At 44.7% G+C, this 18,823-nt stretch overlaps 1 protein-coding gene across 3 annotated transcripts in view; it reads right to left on the bottom strand.

The window, feature by feature from the left end:
* The window catches only part of OSMR (oncostatin M receptor), a 55,979-nt gene that overhangs the window by 14,192 nt on the left and 22,964 nt on the right, over positions 1–18,823 (bottom strand). The window contains exons 4-10 of one of the 3 annotated variants that reach the window (XM_079915966.1): positions 13,320–13,491; positions 8,802–9,077; positions 7,347–7,476; positions 6,647–6,798; positions 3,784–3,926; positions 3,323–3,476; positions 463–539 (exon numbers count right to left, since the gene is read on the bottom strand). In XM_079915966.1, coding sequence (XP_079772092.1) covers positions 463–539; positions 3,323–3,476; positions 3,784–3,926; positions 6,647–6,798; positions 7,347–7,476; positions 8,802–9,077; positions 13,320–13,491 — 1,104 coding nt within the window. Of the gene's footprint in view, positions 1–462; positions 540–3,322; positions 3,477–3,783; positions 3,927–6,646; positions 6,799–7,346; positions 7,477–8,801; positions 9,078–13,307; positions 13,492–18,823 lie in introns of all 3 variants that reach the window. The other 2 variants (XM_079915967.1, XM_079915968.1) reach the window with 2 other exon arrangements.

Here is an 18,823-nt window from a genome sequence, read left to right as displayed (position 1 = left end):
AGTTCTTAACGCAAACCAGGCCTTCCACGTTGTCGTGAAGGCATGTCAGTTAAGATAGAAAGACAAGATTAATTTTATATTGCAGCTTTTTAGCTTGACTTAAAACTTTTAAATATAAATACTCTGAATAGTTAAATATTTATAACTTTTAATTATGGTATATATTTCTCCACTTATACTCATGGACTGGGCCCTGCAGATGTTAGGGGCAGGCCTGAGGAGAAGTTAGGAGATGCAGTTCTAACAAGCAGAAATGGCCACCTGTGCAAGAGGCTGCTGAGGAAGGAGTTACTGGTCCAGCGCTGGGGACATGGATGTGGAGCTGGGATTCCTCCACTGGGTAACAAATTCTACTGGATTCATGTTAACAGCCCTCCCCATCAGAAGACTGCACCAATGTCTAGTTTCAGTGAAAGATAACTGCCAAGCAAAAATCTGTCTCTTTGAACGTCTGCATCTCACCTTCCAGAATAAACTCACAGTAGGATGTCCCGACACCATCTTCAAGTTTCTCCAGACATCGGGAGCCTCTGAGGGAGCTGAAATTAACCAAAGAAAAGCTCTAGGGTCACAATATGCACATACAATAATACATTCAACCCTTCTCTAGTTTCGTCAACAAAAGTGACCACGGCCTGTCCTGCCTGAGCCTGCTTCTCGCTTTTTCACTCTCTGTGACTTCTACCCACTTGGCCGCGGCCATACTGGTCTCGCCTCACTAGGGGCCCACAGTGGGTGCTTTACAAAAGGGCTGCTACATCTGAATGGGACATCACATGGGGCCTTTGTGAACTCAAGCCTCAGAGCTTCTGGAAGCCACCAGGGAATTTTGGAATCCTTTGTCAGTCCAATTCTAGGAGGTTAGTCAGGTAAATTTCCCATATTTGGAATTTCTAGGAGCAGCAGACTATTGCTGTTTCCTTGCCCCACTTGTGAAGGTTGCAATGGACACACTCAAGTGGAGAGCCCCAGGGGAAGGCTGCACTCTTCCCGGAGTTCCTAACTGCACACAGGCTGGCCTGTGGCTGCAGTCAGAGCCTGGGACCCCTTCCTTGCTACCCTCCTCCCCATGCACGCCCACCCCCCCAAGTTCCTGGCCTGGGCCAGCTGCCTGCATGAGGACCCTCAGGGCACTGGCTGCACGCCTCTCCCCAGCATATGCCTCTCCCCACTCTGTTCTAGAAGAGCTTGCTTCCTTGTCTTTCTTGCCAGTAAACGGTAGGACCAGTGATTTATGATTTGCTTCAACACATCTCTGTGCAAGAAGCATTGTTTTGCAACATAACACATACAAATTTAGTTCTCTGTTTCATAAAAATATAGTTTACAGTCCCCAATAATTGAAATTTAAGAAAGTCCTTTTTTTCCCCCTTAGTTACACTTCCTACTCAACATAAAGGTGACCATATATTTTTAAAATCTATTAGAGGCAGATTTCAATTTTCTCAACAAGCCATCGGAGAAGCCAATATTAAATCAAAAACATATTGAAATACTCAGTGAGAGACCCCCAAGCTCAATGCAGAATCTTCAGCTGGTTTGTACAGGACTACTTGCAAGAAAAGAGAATTGCAGCACAGGTGACGGTGCTCCATCTTTATGTCAATATAATTTCTCCCATGGTGTCATTTAGCTCTGCTCACCATGATTCTGCTTAAGCAGGATTATAATACACATAAACATTGACTTTGCCAGCATTAAGCAAAGTGTTATTCAAGGTGAAAAAAAAATCTGTGGATTCACCATCAGTAGATTCATCTCATTTTCTTGTCATCATCAAAAGCAAAGTTAAGTATTTTGCAGGTTTATGATACTATAATCTAAAAGAAACTATTTATTAAAAATGCCATCTTTCTGTTATTTTTCATTGCACTAAATTTTAGGTATAATGTTGGAATAAATTTGCAAAAATATCCCAAAGCAATGCAGTATTAATAAAGTAAAAATTCTTTAATGAAACACAAATGAGGAATAAACCAAATTACCATCAGGAACAGGGCTCTGGAGGGGACCACCACCAAGAAAAATGACTGGAGTCTTGGAGGGGAGTGGTGGGGGGCTGACAAGGGGAGGAGGCCTGCTGAGCACCTCTGGTGACCAGTCCTGGGTGTGGGTTTTCAGGCACTGCCCTCGCCAGCCCGCCAATCAGAGTCACTGCTTGAAAACGTTCCCCCCAGGCTGAAACAAAGAACTCACCAGCTTACAAACACAAATAATAAGATGGAATAAAATAAATAGATATAATCCTTCCTTAGGCAGCAAAATAGCCAGGACTTGAATCACAAAGATCTCCAGGCTGTAATGACACCCCCGAGAGACAGACCATGCAGATGCCAGTCTGGGTCAGATCAGGGGGGAGCTCTGGAGTCAGCCAGCCTGGGCCTGAGCTACAGTCACAGCTCAGTCCCTTGCTAGCGGGGCCAGTTAAACCCCTCACCCTCCCTGGGCCTCCGCGGCCTCATCTATCAAGTGAGGATAATAACAGGACCTACTGCATGGTGGGAGGATTTGAGGGGAAAACATTGCAAGCACTCGCAGCTGTGTCTGGCACATACTAAACACGTAGAGAAGCGGTAACTGCCCTGGTTACTGTTGTCACGTCTCTGCCCTTCGTTAACTCTGCAAACCAGGCATGTCTCCCCAGTTTAGGGGCCCAAGTTGTTTCATGTGTAAAGTGGGCAACAGTAAGACTTTATCAACTGGGATTGGAAGGAGGTGAAAGCAACGCTGGGCCAACTCATCTCCTGAGGTTTATCTGAGGTCTAAGACATAGTTATTTGGGGCAAAAAGTCTCTGTTCAGTCATTATTGAGGAAACGACCCCTGAGAGCATGATGAGAAGGCTCCCAGTTTGTTGTCACGGGAACCAAAAACTTAACAATGATGATTCAGTTTCCAGATACCATTACATTTCCAAACACAGCCCGAGGCTGTTTAGCATGAGATCAGTGCTTTCCTCAGCACAAAGGATACTGTTTGTCCCCAGTCCTGAATTAAAAGTTTATACTAATTTACACAGCCCCAGATACAACGGGAATCCAGCAATACCTTTAGCTTAGAAACCACTTTGGCAAATTGAAGATCAGAGAGAAAATGTTCAGTAGAAATAACTCAGATGGCAAATGTCTGAGGTAGATATCTTCCCACTCACATTTCATTAGGCATTTAATTTAGGGTTTTTTTGTTGTTGTTTTTTAAAGATGGTACCAAGCCTCTGTTATACTTTCCCCTGAGTTTTTGGCACAAACAAAAGTTCTCAGAGAAGCCCACCCGTCTCCTGTCAGTCAGTTTAGACCCTTGGGATGTCAGGGAGCGGAACGTACCAGCTTCAGCTGTGTTGAATTTTTGACTGATCAATTCACTCCATTTCCAGAAGTGGTTGGTATAAGCACAGCGTACTCGGGCCACGTATTCTGTGTCAGGCTCCAGTTCACTTAAGAGGTACTCACCATTCACCTTGATGGAAACATTGCTTTGCTTAATTAAAAAAAAAAAAAAAAAAAAAAGGTGGGGGGGAGAAGAAGACAGAAGTATTGGTGAGCATACTTCATTGCAAAGCCAAATCACACACAGAGTAAGACCTGATTTGGAGTAAGACTGGTTCTTCTTTGAGAAAAAAAAATCTCTAAACTCTAAAAGTCTATGATTAATTTCCTGGACCTTTTAAACAGATGACCCATATCATTTGAACACACATAGGAATAAGAGTTTAAAGAGATTTCACTCACCAGTCTCTCTGTTTAGACACAAAGAAATTCTTGAAAATAGAAAGTTAAACACTTACTTGTATCACTTTTCCTTCAGCAAGGAGTTCAAGCTGACACAAAAGTGTGGAATTGTTTCCAATGGAGTGTACCTTCCAGGTCATGGTGGCATTTGTCGCACCAACATTTTTAGGTAATAAGTTATAGGGAGTCATTGGATGAACTGCAAAAAAAAAAAAAAAGAAAAAAATTCAAGCACAGATCCAAAAGGACTGGTAAATAGGCAGTTCATTTTTATATTGATTTGTTCAATAAGCATTTTTGTTTATTTCTGAGAAAATGGCAAACAAAACCAGACTTGCAGCCAAGATGGAGTAGCCAAATGTAGCCTTTTCTCTCACTGATTATATTAGAAACTCGGAACAAATACAAGAAGAAACGGACGACTCTTAAAATTAAACAAAAGCAGGCAAGAATGTAGAGGGGAGTCAAAACTTGAAGTGGCCCATCAAAGAGAATATAACAGAACCCAGAGTCTAGCCAACGTAACATTAACAGTTTCAAGGATACAATCCAAAATGATTAGACATACAAAACAAAACCAAAAAAGAGAAAATGTCACCAATTTTCGAGGAAAAAGACAATCAGCAGATGTCAACTTTGAGATGACCCACGCCTCAAGATGACTCCCTTAGAATGCTAAAATTAGATAAAGAGTGTAAAACAGATCCATGAGGTATAAGCAAATGCATCCAGGGACTTCCCTGGTGGCGCAGCGGTTAAGAATCCGCCTGCCAATGCAGGGGACAGGGGTTCGAGTTCTGGTTCAGGAAGATCCCACATGCCGTGGGGCAGCTAACTAAGCCTGTACCCCACAACTACTGAGCCTGCGCTCTAGAGCCCACAAGCCACAACTACTGGAGCCCATGTGCCACAACTACTGAAGCCTGTGCGCCTACAGCCTGTGCTCCGCAACAAGAGAAGCCACCACAATGAGAAGCCCGCGCACCGCAACGAAGAGGAGCCCCAGCTCGCCACAACTAGAGAAAAGCCCACGCACGGCAACGAAAACCCAATGCAGCCAAAAATAAATGAATAAATAAATTTATTAAAAAACCAAAAAGTAACTGCATCTGAAATGAATAAAAGGAAAACACTTCTCAGCAGAGAAATAGAAACTATTTTTTTTTAAAAAAGAATTAAGTGGAAATTTTAGAACCGAAAAATAGAATATCTGAAATAAAAAAACCTTCCACCTTACGCACTTCCACAGTTGCTATGTGACCTGGCCACTGCCTACCACTCCAATCTCCTTTCTCTCACGGGAAAGACACAAGGATATTCTTCCCTGCATGAAACACCCAGAGCATGTTCCCACCTCAAGGCCTTTTCAAATCCTGTTCTTTTTTTTTTTTTTTTTTGCAGTACATGGGCCTCTCACTGTTGTGGCCTCTCCCGCTGCGGAGCACAGGCTCCGGACGCGCAGGCTCAGTGGCCATGGCTCATGGGCCCAGCCGCTCCGCGGCATGTGGGATCTTCCCGGACCGGGGAACGAACCCGTGTCCCCTGCATCGGCAGGCGGACTCTCAACCACTGCACCACCAGGGAAGCCCTCAAATCCTGTTCTTTTGCTCCAAATGTTCTAGATGTTTTCTGCCTCCTCATCCTTCAGTGCCCTCATCCCAACTGAAGCAGCACCCCAGGCATTCTCTACCCGTCACCTGAATTTTATCTTCTTTCCAAGACTTAGCGATGCTTGAAATTATGTTATTAACTTGTTTACATGTTTCCTGTGTGTCTCCATGCCCCACTCTCAACCCTCTCTCCACACACACACTAGCATGTACACACATTAGGGGCAGTTACTCAACTCTGTTCACTGCTGGGTGCCCAGTGCCCGCTACATTGGTGCCACCCTGTAATTAGGTGACTGAAGTGATCATTAAGTTGAAATCTAAATGAGGTGTAGAATTAAGAAGGCAAAGGAGAAGTACAAGAATTCCAGAAAAAATGAACAACGAGTTTAAAGATGCTGCATTTCATAAGAGAGGCAGGGGTGTGGTCAAAACATAGAAAGAGATATTCAACTTCAGGGTTGTACAGATCCAAACCATTGCAAAATACCACTTAACATCCATTCAACTGACAAAAATGCAAAGGGTGACAAAACCAACTTGGAGAGAATATATTGGTACAACCACTTTGGAAGCGAATTTGGCATCATCTTGTAAGTTGAAGAACATTCACATTTTCTGAGTCCTCACCAATTCCATTCTTAGGTATATAGGTATATACGCAAGAAAAACAGCTACAACTCTAGGTGTGTACTGGATATATATATCAAAATGCTCTTATTAACACTGTATCCAAGAGCATAAACCTTGAGACAATCTGAAAATCCACCAAAAGAGATGCATGAATAAAACACTGTATATTTATGCAATGAAATACTCTACAGCAGTGAAAATGGACTACAACAACACTCAATAATATGGGTAAATATTAGCAATTTAATAGTGTATAAAAGCAATTACTAGCTTGATGTCTCCTATACACTAAAATAAAATAAAAACAGTATTTTGGGGGTTTCATAAGAAAATGAGAATACATACACATGCACACACATGACTTAAATCTGTTATCTTAGTGGAAGGAGCAGGGTGGGGGGGCTGTGGGATGGGAGATGAAGTAAGTTATTGTCAGATTTCTATTTTGAACTTGAGGTAAGCTCGTTGGTGTTTATTACGTTATCAAAATAAACAAATAATGGGGACCACAAGTCATGCACGCACCCAAGTTTATAACTTGGCACAAACAAGTGATAAACTAAAACCTTCACTTGGGATGTGAATTAGGTGAAAATCTACGGCACATTTACCTGATCACACAGTGTGTCAAACAAAGATACGCTCGTGGCCACAGTGGGCTACACTCAAGTCTCACCTCGTTGGGTCAGGTTAAAAAGAATACTGACACTTCTTTTTCTGAAGTAGTTTTCAGCCAGGAGTGTGAAGTTATAAGTTTCTTGTGAGTCCTGAGCGACTTGCCAATCACACCAGTTTCTGTGTTTACAAAGTGTCTTTTTTCCGGAAAATCTTAAAGAAAAAAAAGAAACAACACCACACAACAATTTCAGGGTTTACATTTTTGTCAATGCAGACATGTATCCCTGAATCCACTGAGTATCCCTGAGACACACTCAGTGGCTTTCAAACTATGTTCCACACAACAGCATCGATCCGTCACCAACAAATACCAGTGACGAAAATATTGTTTCAAAAAATTTGACCTATGCGGTTAAATGTGTAATGATGAATTGCTGACTTCTCCTCTTGGGTGGTGGAAACTTTCCTTAGTTTACTTTGGATACTCTTAAAAAGGTAGAAATTAGGTAGACCTAGATTACCACATGGAACGATTTTCATATCAAGATTCACCATTAACAGCCTTTCTTATCATTTTTATGCTACATTGTCCTTTAACAAAACTCAGGTAGAAAGTATTGTATACCTGAGACCACTTAAAGATTTCTTCCTGACCCTGGCAGGTGGTTTGAAAATATTTGTTCAAGTTTTCTGTAACACTGTCACAAGTACCTTAAACAAGGAAGAATCCGTCACTAATGTAACCAAAGCTCACTTACGATTCAAATAAAGTATAGCTTTGGGAAGGCTGTTTACTCAAGCCAGTGTCGCTCCCGGGATCCCAAGTACAGGTCAAAGTCTTGAGGTCCTGGGTTTCACAAGAAAAGTCCTTGGGCTCTTCAAGCACTTCTGTCCGTACAAGGAAAAAACAGATGAAAGACCTAGCTGAAGCTCTTGATCGAAAGACAAGTGAAATGGAAAGTTCTCTTTGGGGTCTGAGGCCACAGAGTTGCTCTGAACAATGAAAAGATTACTTCAATGGGGGCCAACGCATCAGCAGCTCCAGAAAGGCACACTGCGGGTACCTCATCTTGGTCCCTACTCTTTCCTTCCCTGGTGCTTTGCTGGGGTATCACCGAGGATGGCAGACGTGTACTGCATGTGGTCTGCACTCTGTCTGCCTGATGAAAGTTGTAGCCCCAGTGCCTGCTAGCAGCATTCAACAGTACTGCTACATGCAGACAGAGTGAACAGAACAATGAATGAATGGGGTCAGCGTTGCTTGGTGTTTCATTGTAGATGCCCTGGCTTACTGGGAACCTGGGCTGTGCTTGGGATGCCGGGAAGCCAGATCTGGGGACCCCGCTAAACTCAGCAGCTGGAGGCTGAGAGTTCCAAGAAATGTACGGGCAGCACCGCCAAGTCCCCGAGGCACCGCAGTTCTCGGAGGCCACGCCAAGAGGCACAGGTGACCAAGCGTCTGGGAGATCAGAAACAGCCTTTGGCAGGGGAAGCAGGGAGGGAGGAGTTGCAGATGCCGCCCCACTGTGCAGGGGAAGGGAGGCCACTGGGTGAGCACACTGGGACCTACAGGGAAAGTGGAACGCTGCCTTCTCTCCCCTCGCCATCACCCATGGAGGTACCTGACACCTCTGCACCCAGTTAAGAACAGCAGCGGCCTCCTCTGCAGAAGTCCTACTGCGTGCAGCCACCATACCGGGGCGGGGCCCTGGCCGTATGCAGTAACCCTCACAACAGCCATTACTGGGCCCATTCACAAAGGAGAACACTGAGCTGAAGAGGCTGGGAAACTTGGCCGAGAAGGCACTCCCAGCCGTGGCAAGAAGAGCCAAACCTGGGTCTTCCGGCCACCACCTCGGCTGCCTCTCTAGGGCCATCCAGCCTGCAGCCCCTCTCCTCCCTCTCCCAGCCTGCAGCCATTCCAGCATGGCTAACGCAAAGCAGGACATCGTCCCAGTGGTCCAGGTCATGACCTGAACTTTCTCCCGAACGCTCTTGCTTCCTAGGAATAAAACTGTCAGTAAACTCAAGAAAACAACAGGAAATCCGACAAGGATTGCTTCAGACTGTCTTTGCCAGAGTCTCTCCTAGAAGACTTGGGAAACAAAAGAAAATTGAGGCCACGAGTGGAAACGTTTCCTTGTCTTCTGGGAAAGGAAATTTGATCTATTCCACAGGAAATGGGAGGGGGGCACAGAGATGTGGACACTCACTTGAGACAAAGAGAACGATGCCTCCCAAAACTCCTCCCTGGTCCACCTTACAGAAGACATTTGTCCCTTTTTCCCTAATAAAAGACACGTTCTTCAACTCGAACGCAGACACGCTTCGATCAAGCTGTTCTCCATATATCTGTACACCTTCCAAATAACAGGATATGTTGTCCTGATGGATCCTAGAAACGTAACAAATGGTGACGTTGGAGCCTTCTTCCACCAGCTTATCTTTAGGGAAGACAAACAATGGATCATGTCCAAGCAAATTCTGTGCTGCAAGATAAAAGAAGACAGCTCAGTTAGACTTGGACACAAAAGTCAAACCAGCCCCCTCCTGCCTCACTCTCAACAGATAGCTTTAGCTTTTTCTGCCTCCTGGAGAAAACAGGAAGCTAAAATTTCTACAGCAGATCTATAAACTTTGGTGTGTGCAAAACCATCCTCTGTACCATCCCTCCTGCTGCCGCGATCATACCACTGCTCTCGTTCTTACTATGGAGACGGCACCGTGACTGCCGCTCTGCGGATGATCCTGTCATTCCTGCTCATAGGTTATCAGGACAGCAGTAGCTGCTTTGTACTAATCCCAGCCACGTGGGAGGCCCTGTGTTAAGTGCTTATGTATCTTCTCTCTTGTCATCCTTACCACCTTACAGCCATGGGGTGGGCAGGACTGAGCCCAAGTTCACTCACCCAGCAAGTGGCAAAGCCACATTCACACCCACCAGGTCTGCCCAGCTCCCAAGCCACGTGTCCCTCATAATCTCTAAATTGTCCTGTAGATCACTCCTCTTCCACCTTCTCAGATGCCATTCACCCAAAGAGCTCCTTTCATTTCCATCTTCCGTCTGTGTGGCCCATCAGCACATAAGAATCCTCAGGTCTCTGCCATTTTAGGCAAACTCACCGTCCTCCATGCCTCCCTCCAGCCTCCTCTCCACCCGCTCCTCCACAGTCAGCCTCCCCCAGGACCTGCCTGTGCCCATCGCTCAGCTGTCAATCACCCCCTGCTCACCTAGGCCCCTGCAGTCTGGCTGCTGGCCCACCAGGGCTCTAAAATTGCCATCACTAAGGTCACCCAAGTGCAGTGGCCTGGGTGTGGGATTTTGTTTTAAGGTCCCCAGGTGATTCTATGTGCAGCCATGGTTGAGAATCAGTGTTTTGGGGATTAGGAATAATCAGCCTTGAAACAAATCAAAGAAGAACATGAAAAGATGGAAAGATATATCCTGTCTTGGATTGGAAGAATCAATATTGTCAAAGTGACTATACTACCCAAGGTAATCTACAATCCCTATCAAATTACGAATGACATTTTTCATAGAACTAGAATAAAAAATTTGTATGGAAACACGAAAGACCCCAAATAGCCAAAGCAGTCTTGAGAAAGAAAAATGGAGCTGCAGGAATCAGGCTCCCTGACTTCAGACTGTACTACAAAGCTACAGTCATCAAAACAGTATGGTACTGGCACAAAAAACAGAAATATAGATCAATGGAAAGGGATAGAAAGCCCAGAGATAAACCCACACCTATGCTCACTTATTCTGTGACAAAGGAGGCAAGAATATACAACAGAGAAAAGACAGTCTCTTCAATAAATGGTTCTGGGAAAACTGGAGAGCTACAGGTAAGAAAATGAAATTAGAACATTCTCTAACACCATACACAAAAATAAGCTCAAAATGCATTAAAGACCTAAATGTGAGACCAGATACTATAAAACTCCTAGAGGGAAACATAGGCAAGACACACTTTGACATAAATCACAGGACTATCTTTTTTGGTTTCACTCCTAGAGTAATGAAAATAAAAACAAAAATAAACAAGTGGTACCTAATTAAAGTTAAAAGCTTTTGCACAGCAAAGGAAACCATAAACAAGATGAAAAAACAGCCCTCATAATGGGAGAAAATATTTGCAAATGAAGCAACCAACAAGGGATTAATTTCTAAAATATACAAACAGTTCATGCAGCTCAATATCAAAAAAACAAACAACCCAATCAAAAAATGGACAGAAGACCTAAATAGACATTTCTCCAAAGAAGACATACAGATGGCCCAAAAAGCACATGAAAAAATGCTCAAAATCACTAATCATTTTAGAAATGCAAATCAAAATGACAATGAGGTATCACCTCACACTGGTCAGAATGGCCATCATCAAAAAGTCTACAAACAATAAATGCTGGAGAGGGTGTGGAGAAATAGGAACGTTCCTACATTGTTGGTGGGAATGTAAATTGGTGTAGCCACTATGGAAAACAGTATGGAAGTTCCTTAAAAAACTAAAAATAGAGCTACCATATGATCCTACAATCCCCCTCCTGGGCATATATCCAGAGAAAACCATAATTTGAGATACATGCACTCCAATGTTCATTGCAGCACTATTTACAATAGCCAGGACGTGGAAGTAACCTAAAAGTCCATTGACAGATAAATGGATAAAGAAGATGTGATACATATATGCAATGGAATAGTACTCAGCCATAAAAAAAGAATGAAATAATGCCATTTGTAGCAACATGGATGGACCTAGAGATTATCATACTGAGTGAAGTAAGCCAGACAGGGAAAGACAAATAACATATGATAGCACATATATGTGGAATCTAAAAGAAAAAAAAAAAGACACAAACAAACTTATTTCCAAAACAGAAAGAGACCCACAGATACAGAAAAAAAAAAAACTTATGATTACCAAAGGGGAAAGGAGGGTGGGAGGGAAGGGATAAATTAGGAGTTTGGAATTCACATATAAACAGTACTATGTATAAAATAGATAACCAACAAGGACCTACTGTATAGCACAGGGAACTATACTCAATATTATGTAATAACCTATAAGGGAAAAAAATCTGAAAAAAAAATGTATAACTGAATCACTGTGCTGTACACCCAAAACTTACAGGATATTGTAAATCAACTATACTTCAATAAAAAAATTTTTTTAAGGAATAATCAGCTTTTCTATCAATTCTTGAGTTAGTTTGGAAGTTATAGTTTTGATAAACCTAGTCCACTGTATGAAAGTTGTTGATAATGTTGTTCTTTCTTTCTCTATTGCTACCTTTTTAATCTCTATTTTTTCTGTTAAGTGTGTCTCTCAGCAATAGGATGTGACGGTTAAGAGAATGGCCTCTGGAGCCAGATTGTCCAGGTTAGAATTCTGGCTCTACCACTTTGTGGCCTGATGACCCCGCATGGGATTTTTTTTTTTTTTTTTTTTTTTTTTTTGGTACGCGGGCCTCTCACTGCCGTGGCCCCTCCCGCCGCGGAGCACAGGCTCCGGACGCGCAGGCCCAGCGTCCACGGCCCACGGGCCCAGCCGCTCCGCGGCACGCGGGATCCTCCTGGACCGGGGCACGAACCCGCGTCCCCTGCACCGGCAGGCGGACTCTCAACAACTGCACCACCAGGGAAGCCCTGCATGGGGTTTTTTTAAAGCTATCTGCCCCTCAGTCTCCTCATCTGTGAAGTAGGAATAAGAATTATATGTATTTCATAGGGCTGATGTGAAGATGAAATTAATACATATAGTGCTGAAAGCAGTGACTAGAATGCAGATTTGATTCTATTATTAGTATTAAATTAATCATTGGGCCTCTCGTGAGTTAACATGCTATCAGTTTGAATGAATACATTTGCATAAACACTTAGCTAAGGAATGGTTCTCTTGACAGGAATTTCAGATAATCTGTCAACGTATATAGTTGAGAGCACCAAATGCCAGTGCTTTATAACTAACCTATAGCTTAGCTGAAGCATTTGAAGAAATTGTGCAAAATGCTAAATTTTAATAACAAAATAATCAAAATTAAGAGATATTTTAATAATTAAACATAATTATCCATGATCTCTCTCATAATTATCCATGATCTCAAATGAAGAACTGCTTCCAGTTTTCCATATTTCCCTCCCTTGTCTCTACATTAGGGGTTGACAAGCTATGGCCCATGGGCCAATTCCAGACACCATCTGTTTTTGTAAATAAAGTTTTATTGGAACACAACCACTCATTTATTTACACTCTGCCTATGACTGCTCCCATGCTACAATGGCAGAGTTGAATAGTCACGATAGAGAATGTAGGGTTGTAAAACCTAAAGTATTTCCTATCTTGCCCTTGACAGAAAAAGCTTCCCAAATTCTGCTCTAGATGAATACACACTTTGTGTTGTTCTAATAAAAACATATGTACAATTTATGTCCTGTTTTGTTCACTTAGCATTCTATAATATACACACTTCACACCTATGGAAAATGAATACTAAATTGTCTGAATTTGCGTAATTACCTCAATGAATAAATTCAGAGGGTAAGTCCTTAGACCTCTGTCTCCTGGTGGCAAGTTTCACACCTATGCTTTTTAGACCCAATAGGAGCCAAAGAAAAATAATGCTGGTGTCTACCCAGAGTTTCTCAACAGGAACTTCCACTATTTGACTACTGGTCCCCGAGAAATATTAGATAGTAAACCCCTGCACTCTTTTATCACCTCACTTCTCACCATCTGCTTCCTCCCATGAACTCCAGTTGCTCCAGAACCCTGGCTTGGGAATCCTGGCGTCATCCACCATACTCCTCATTCTTATAAAGTGTGCCGCACATTCCAGAGGGAGCTCGGATTCCCAGCTCCAATGCAGGACTTGGTCCCGCTTCACAGTGGTGCTGTAGTTCTCCTAGAAATAAAGAGAAAAACTTGGAAACATATAGCCGTGTGGTCCCGGGAAATGGCTTGGCTGGACTTAGCCCAAAGCACACACCTAAGAGTCCACTGTAACTCCAGGATATGGACAAATGCAGTCTGTTCTCAGCCAGCCAGCTTCCAAGCTCTGACGGCCCAGCAAAGAACCAGCCTTGGCCTCCTGCCTTTCGAAAACTTGGCTCCCAACCCCTCTGGGCCTCCAATTCCAGAGGGCTCAAGTGAGAGAGAAAACAGAAGCTACTGGAGTCTTGGGGGAAAAGATCAGAGAAAGAAGGTATGCACACAGTGCTGGTCACAAGAGCGTGCTAAGAAGATTCTTGCACACTAGAGAATTAATTGAGGCACCCTTTTAAAAATAAGCAAGATTGATGAGAATTTTCTAATATTCATCAGATCAAGTTGGCCCAATCTCAGTAGAGCTGGCAGTCCTTCATGGTTCCCAGGAATTCCACTGTCTCCCAGACGTCAACAGATGGCTCCCAATGATTGCTTTGGTTTTTGTCTCCTGTCTTTTCAGATACGGTGGCCACATGGACCATCGCCCCTCCCTTGAGCTCCAACCTTCAGAATCTTTAGTCCCCAGAGATGTCAATCTCATGGGAACGCCCTACACTGTGCTCTTGGGAACCTTGTCCAAGTTGTACTGTAATTTGCTTTTCCCGCACAGCGTTTAGTCTTAATCTTTCTTAGACAGTGGTATTTTCATTCTTTAACGCAATATACTTCAACAGCTCCTTCTACACCTGACCCTGTCGTCCAAGGCCATTTACAGTATGACTCCAACTGCCTCTCCCTTGCAGGACTCCTGTCTCCAGACACAGTGGGCCGCCCCACACTTCGGGAAGAGCTGTATGCTTTACTCCACAGTACTTGCTCACGCGGCGTTCCGGGTTTCGCGTCCCCAACTCTCCCTCTGAATTGGGAATTAGTCCCAACCTTCAAGCCCCTATTATACCCCATCTTCTTCATGAAGTCTTTCTTGCTCTCTCCTCTGGTTTCCTCCCATCCCCACCTCTGCCTGAGCTCCCCTGCATACTGGGGGTAGTTGGTGGCATTTCATCGTGGTTATGCCTCTGACTCAAGTAGGGCACCCAGAAAGCGGGGACTGGGCTTCATTCTTCTTCGTGGACCACAGCTCCAGGCACCCATGCTTTCAGTGGGCCCCTCCAGGACGCCTGCTTTCTGCACCCACAGCTGGGAGACAGGGACAACAAAAATCTTGCCCTTCCTGGGGAAAACTGAGTCTGCATCCATTTTTCTAAGGGCCAATGGCAAGTCCTACGGTGAAGACAAGGGGGGCGGCACACACGTCACACGCAACCAGACTCGGAGGCCTTCCTCCACCTGTGCCTTCCCCTCCCCAGGCCGCCAACCTTAAACAGCGGCCTTGGCCGAGCCAAACACAGCCCCGGAAGGAGAAGCACTTCGTCCACCTGAAAGGCCTCTAGTCGTGCACGTCCTTTCTCACGCTAAGCAGAACTCCCATTTGTAAAACATTTATATTATTTCGGTTTATCGTATTCCTTTATCCCTAGATTACAAAACATACATTTTTTTTTTTTTTTTTTTTTTTTGCAGTACGTGGGCCTCTCACCGTTGCGGCCTCTCCCGTTGCGGAGCACAGGCTCCGGATGCGCAGGCTCAGCGGCCATGGCTCACGGGCCCAGCCACTCCGCGGCATGTGGGATCTTCCCGGACTGGGGCATGAACCCGTGTCCCCTGCATCGGCAGGCGGACTCCCAACCACTGCACCACCAGGGAAGCCCCAAAACATACATTTTTAACTACAAGTTCTGTGGTCCTGATCCATGCAACTTTTCCTATTTAATACGAGCGATCACAGGTACCTTTTCTTAATTATTATTTAAGAACCAACACCAAAATAAATAAATAAAAGGAACTCTGTCGTCCTGGTGACCTCGCTGTAATGTCAACAAGCCGCCGGCTGGATTTTGCCTCCCCCATCTCTTGGGAATTCGGCCACTTCTCTTGTCACCACGGTCACCACCCACTCCAGGCCCCTCTCCTCTGGACCGACCCCACTGCTCGCTTCCATTCCAACTGGTCACACTTCACCTCCTCCAGTTCTCCCAACTTCTCTCCACTGTGTGGCCGCAGTGAGCTTTCCTTAAGACTTCCAATCAGAGCTCATCACTCCGCTTCTCACCGCTCCCTGCATATAAAACAGCATCTGGGCATGACCCTGGGTGTGTGTGTGGTCTAGCCCTGTCCTGCCCGCCCCACATGCCCCGCGCTTTCAGGCCTGAAAGCTCCCAGCCCCTTTCACTCAGGACCTCTGCTCACCCCAGCTGGATCTTCCTGGGACATTCCTCCTCACCCTCCATGCTAAATTAGCTTCTAATCTTCTTTCCTATTTTGGCTCCAACTGCCCTTCCTCCAAGGTGCTGGAGAAGGTCAGGCCTAATCTCACCCCACAGCCCCGTGCCAGCGACCTGCACTCCTCACGCCTAGGATACTCTGCATTGTGGGATCATCTCCTTATTTTTGATCAGCACTCACAGCCCCATGCCTGGAACAATGCCTGGACCTGAGCCCACAGTCTGTGCTGAAGGATTTCCTCCGTTTGTTACTATGCAGTGAGCTCTGCTTTTCCCAGACACCCTCTGTGTGGATTCTGTCCAACCACAAGTTGTGCTTTGTGGTCTTTATAGGCCCGTTGTGGAGGAGATAAAACTTTTCGCTGAATGCATCAATTCAGCAACTTTTAAAAATGTGATGACTGTGTCTGGGATGTTTTCATTCATCCAAGTGGCAAGTTTAATTGGGCCCTGGCAGACATTAGTATGTTACAAAAAACTGGCATTTCCACAGCAGTCCAACTGAGATCACTGATTCATTCCTGAGAAGTGAGCTCATCCCTCACTGACTCACGCTCCAAGCCTCCTTCCAGGCTTGAGCTGCTACTCTACTCTGCCTTCTCCTGCCATTGATGGAACCATAAAGCAAGTGGCTGGAGAGGCTGCGGGCAGAACCCTAGCCAGGGTGAGAGCACGTAGTGCAGCCTGAGTGGCCAGTGCCGGCCAGGAGGCAGCTCAGAGTCCCTGGTCCAGCTGCGACAGCCTCGGTCAACATGCTTTTCCTGTGGCTTGTTTGGGAACAAAACAGTCCGAGGCATGAGTGAGGGTGCCTTACAGGGACCTGTCCTATGAAAGGGAGATCACGGTCCAGATGGAAGCGACCTCTCTCAGCTGCTTTGTCTGACCCTTAACTGGAGGGGGACCTTATGTCTGTCCTTGATTTCAGGCCTGAGAGGTTCAGACAAGGGCTTCTCTTGGCATCGTCTGTTCTGGGACACGTGGAGACTGATGACCTGGGAAGACTGCATGTGGCTGTCACCCCTGTGGGGGGCCCGGGGCTCCAGCCAGAAACAGAGCTGCCTTGAGAGGGGCAGTTCCCTCCTCTGGGTGCGGCAGGTCCTCCACTACCCAACCCCAGCAGGAAAAGGGAGAGCTCTGTGTGGACACGGTCAGGGTGAGGCCGTCTCAGTTTTTCTTAAATTGTCCTCTTAGCGTTGTTCTGTGTGTCCTGGACTTTCTCAACTGTGCCGTAAACAATTCAAGGTCAAAGGTGTTTTTTCTTTTCCTGTTCCTGACATCTGGCATAGGCAGGTATGATCATCTTTTGTCAAATGAATAAATGACAGGAAAAAGAAGAAGAAGAAAAAAAAGCAGCACCACAAACCTCTCTGTGCCTTAGTTTTCTCCTCTGTTGGGATCAGGCTGGCCTGGGTGTTATGGGGACCGTATAACCAACAAGGCAAAACTCTACCCTCAAACATCTCCAGCCTTGGTAGGTTACACAAGGAGGTTTCACCAGCGGCTTTACCTTGAAAAGAGAACTACCTGAATCAAAGGTGTAAACAGATACGAACAACTGTCTGTTCACATGTTGCTACTGTTATTTTCTCTACTATGAAAGCAGAAAGAACTGTCATTTAGAAAAATAAAGAATGGGGTCAGCTTGGTCTACAGTTAATGTTACTTTCTCTAATGGTGTTAAGTGCTAGTTTTCCACGAATTCCTCCAGCTCTTCTCTCAAATTTCTTTTCCTTAGATAATTCTTAGCCTCAATATGACCTCTGCTCGATGTTGTACTGGGTCCAAATCAACAACCAGTGTATCCATCAACGATACAAAAAACAGGAAAATACAAAAATTATTAGCATGAGGGGGATGGTGGGAAGATGGGCTGGTGGTGGGGAGGGAACAGCTGTACATAAGCATTGCTGTTGTTTAAAGTCAGAACACCAGGGAACACAATGCAAGTGCTTCTTGGATCTGTGTCTCCTGGCCTGCAGAACTAACAAACCCCAAATAAACTAAGTTTGGCCTCAAAAAAAAAAAAAAACCCAACACTGAACAACTCTCATGGTGGGAAGCTGCCCTTTGAGGGGCGGAATTCTAGACCTGGTATCAATCCTAAATCAACAGTCAGAATGATATTTAAATTAGGCCACTCACTCAGATCTCAAATGCAGTGATGGATAAGGAAAGTAACTGGAGCCTTTAAAGCTAGTAGCCTTTATGCTTCGCTAAAGGAACTAACCACCTGGCTCCCTGTACTCACGCCTCCAGCACCTGAGAGGAGAGTGGCCGTCCACTAGCAAATGGAGGTCCCCAGTAATGACACAGCACTGTGTTGCCCTTCCCTCCAATGCAAATTCTCTGTTCCCTTCAGTGGGAAAATATTTCACTGTCCTTCAACATCCCATGCTAATAAATGATCACGATGTGGGCATAGATTATTAAGGTTCCCTGCACCATAAATGGTAATTGAAAGAAACTACCAAAGTTTGTAAAGCAATTATACTCCAATACAGATGTTAGGAAAAATAAATAAATCAACTACCAAAGTGCCCCAATGCACTAGATGGGGAAGCATCAGGCAAAACAGACACAACCATGATTTAAACCAGACAAGTGAAAAATCGATCCCAAATAATTCAAAGGCAAAAAGTGTGTGAAATTCAGGACTTTCTTAATTTAATTTGTGGTAGAAAAAGCCACATATGAGGCAACAAAGGACACTGTAAGTTACTCTCCAACATGGCCCATGGAGAACCTCTTCGCTGATTAGGGCAGAAAATGCTAGAATGGTTTATTCCTTGCATCCCAGCATAGCATTAGTAAAGAAACTGCCTGCGAGCCACAGTGGCATGAAAAAGGTTGCCAAGCTCTTACATCTGATTTACGAAGATCTCTGGTGGACAGGGAAGGAAGAAGGAAGAGGAATAAGGTGATTGACCTTCATGGATTTTTGGAATCCAGTATTCACCAGGACAGACC

Source organism: Stenella coeruleoalba, assembly GCF_951394435.1.
Source record: "Stenella coeruleoalba genome assembly, chromosome: 3".
NCBI lineage: Eukaryota > Metazoa > Chordata > Mammalia > Artiodactyla > Delphinidae > Stenella > Stenella coeruleoalba.
This window is presented reverse-complemented; position numbering and strand designations above follow the sequence as displayed.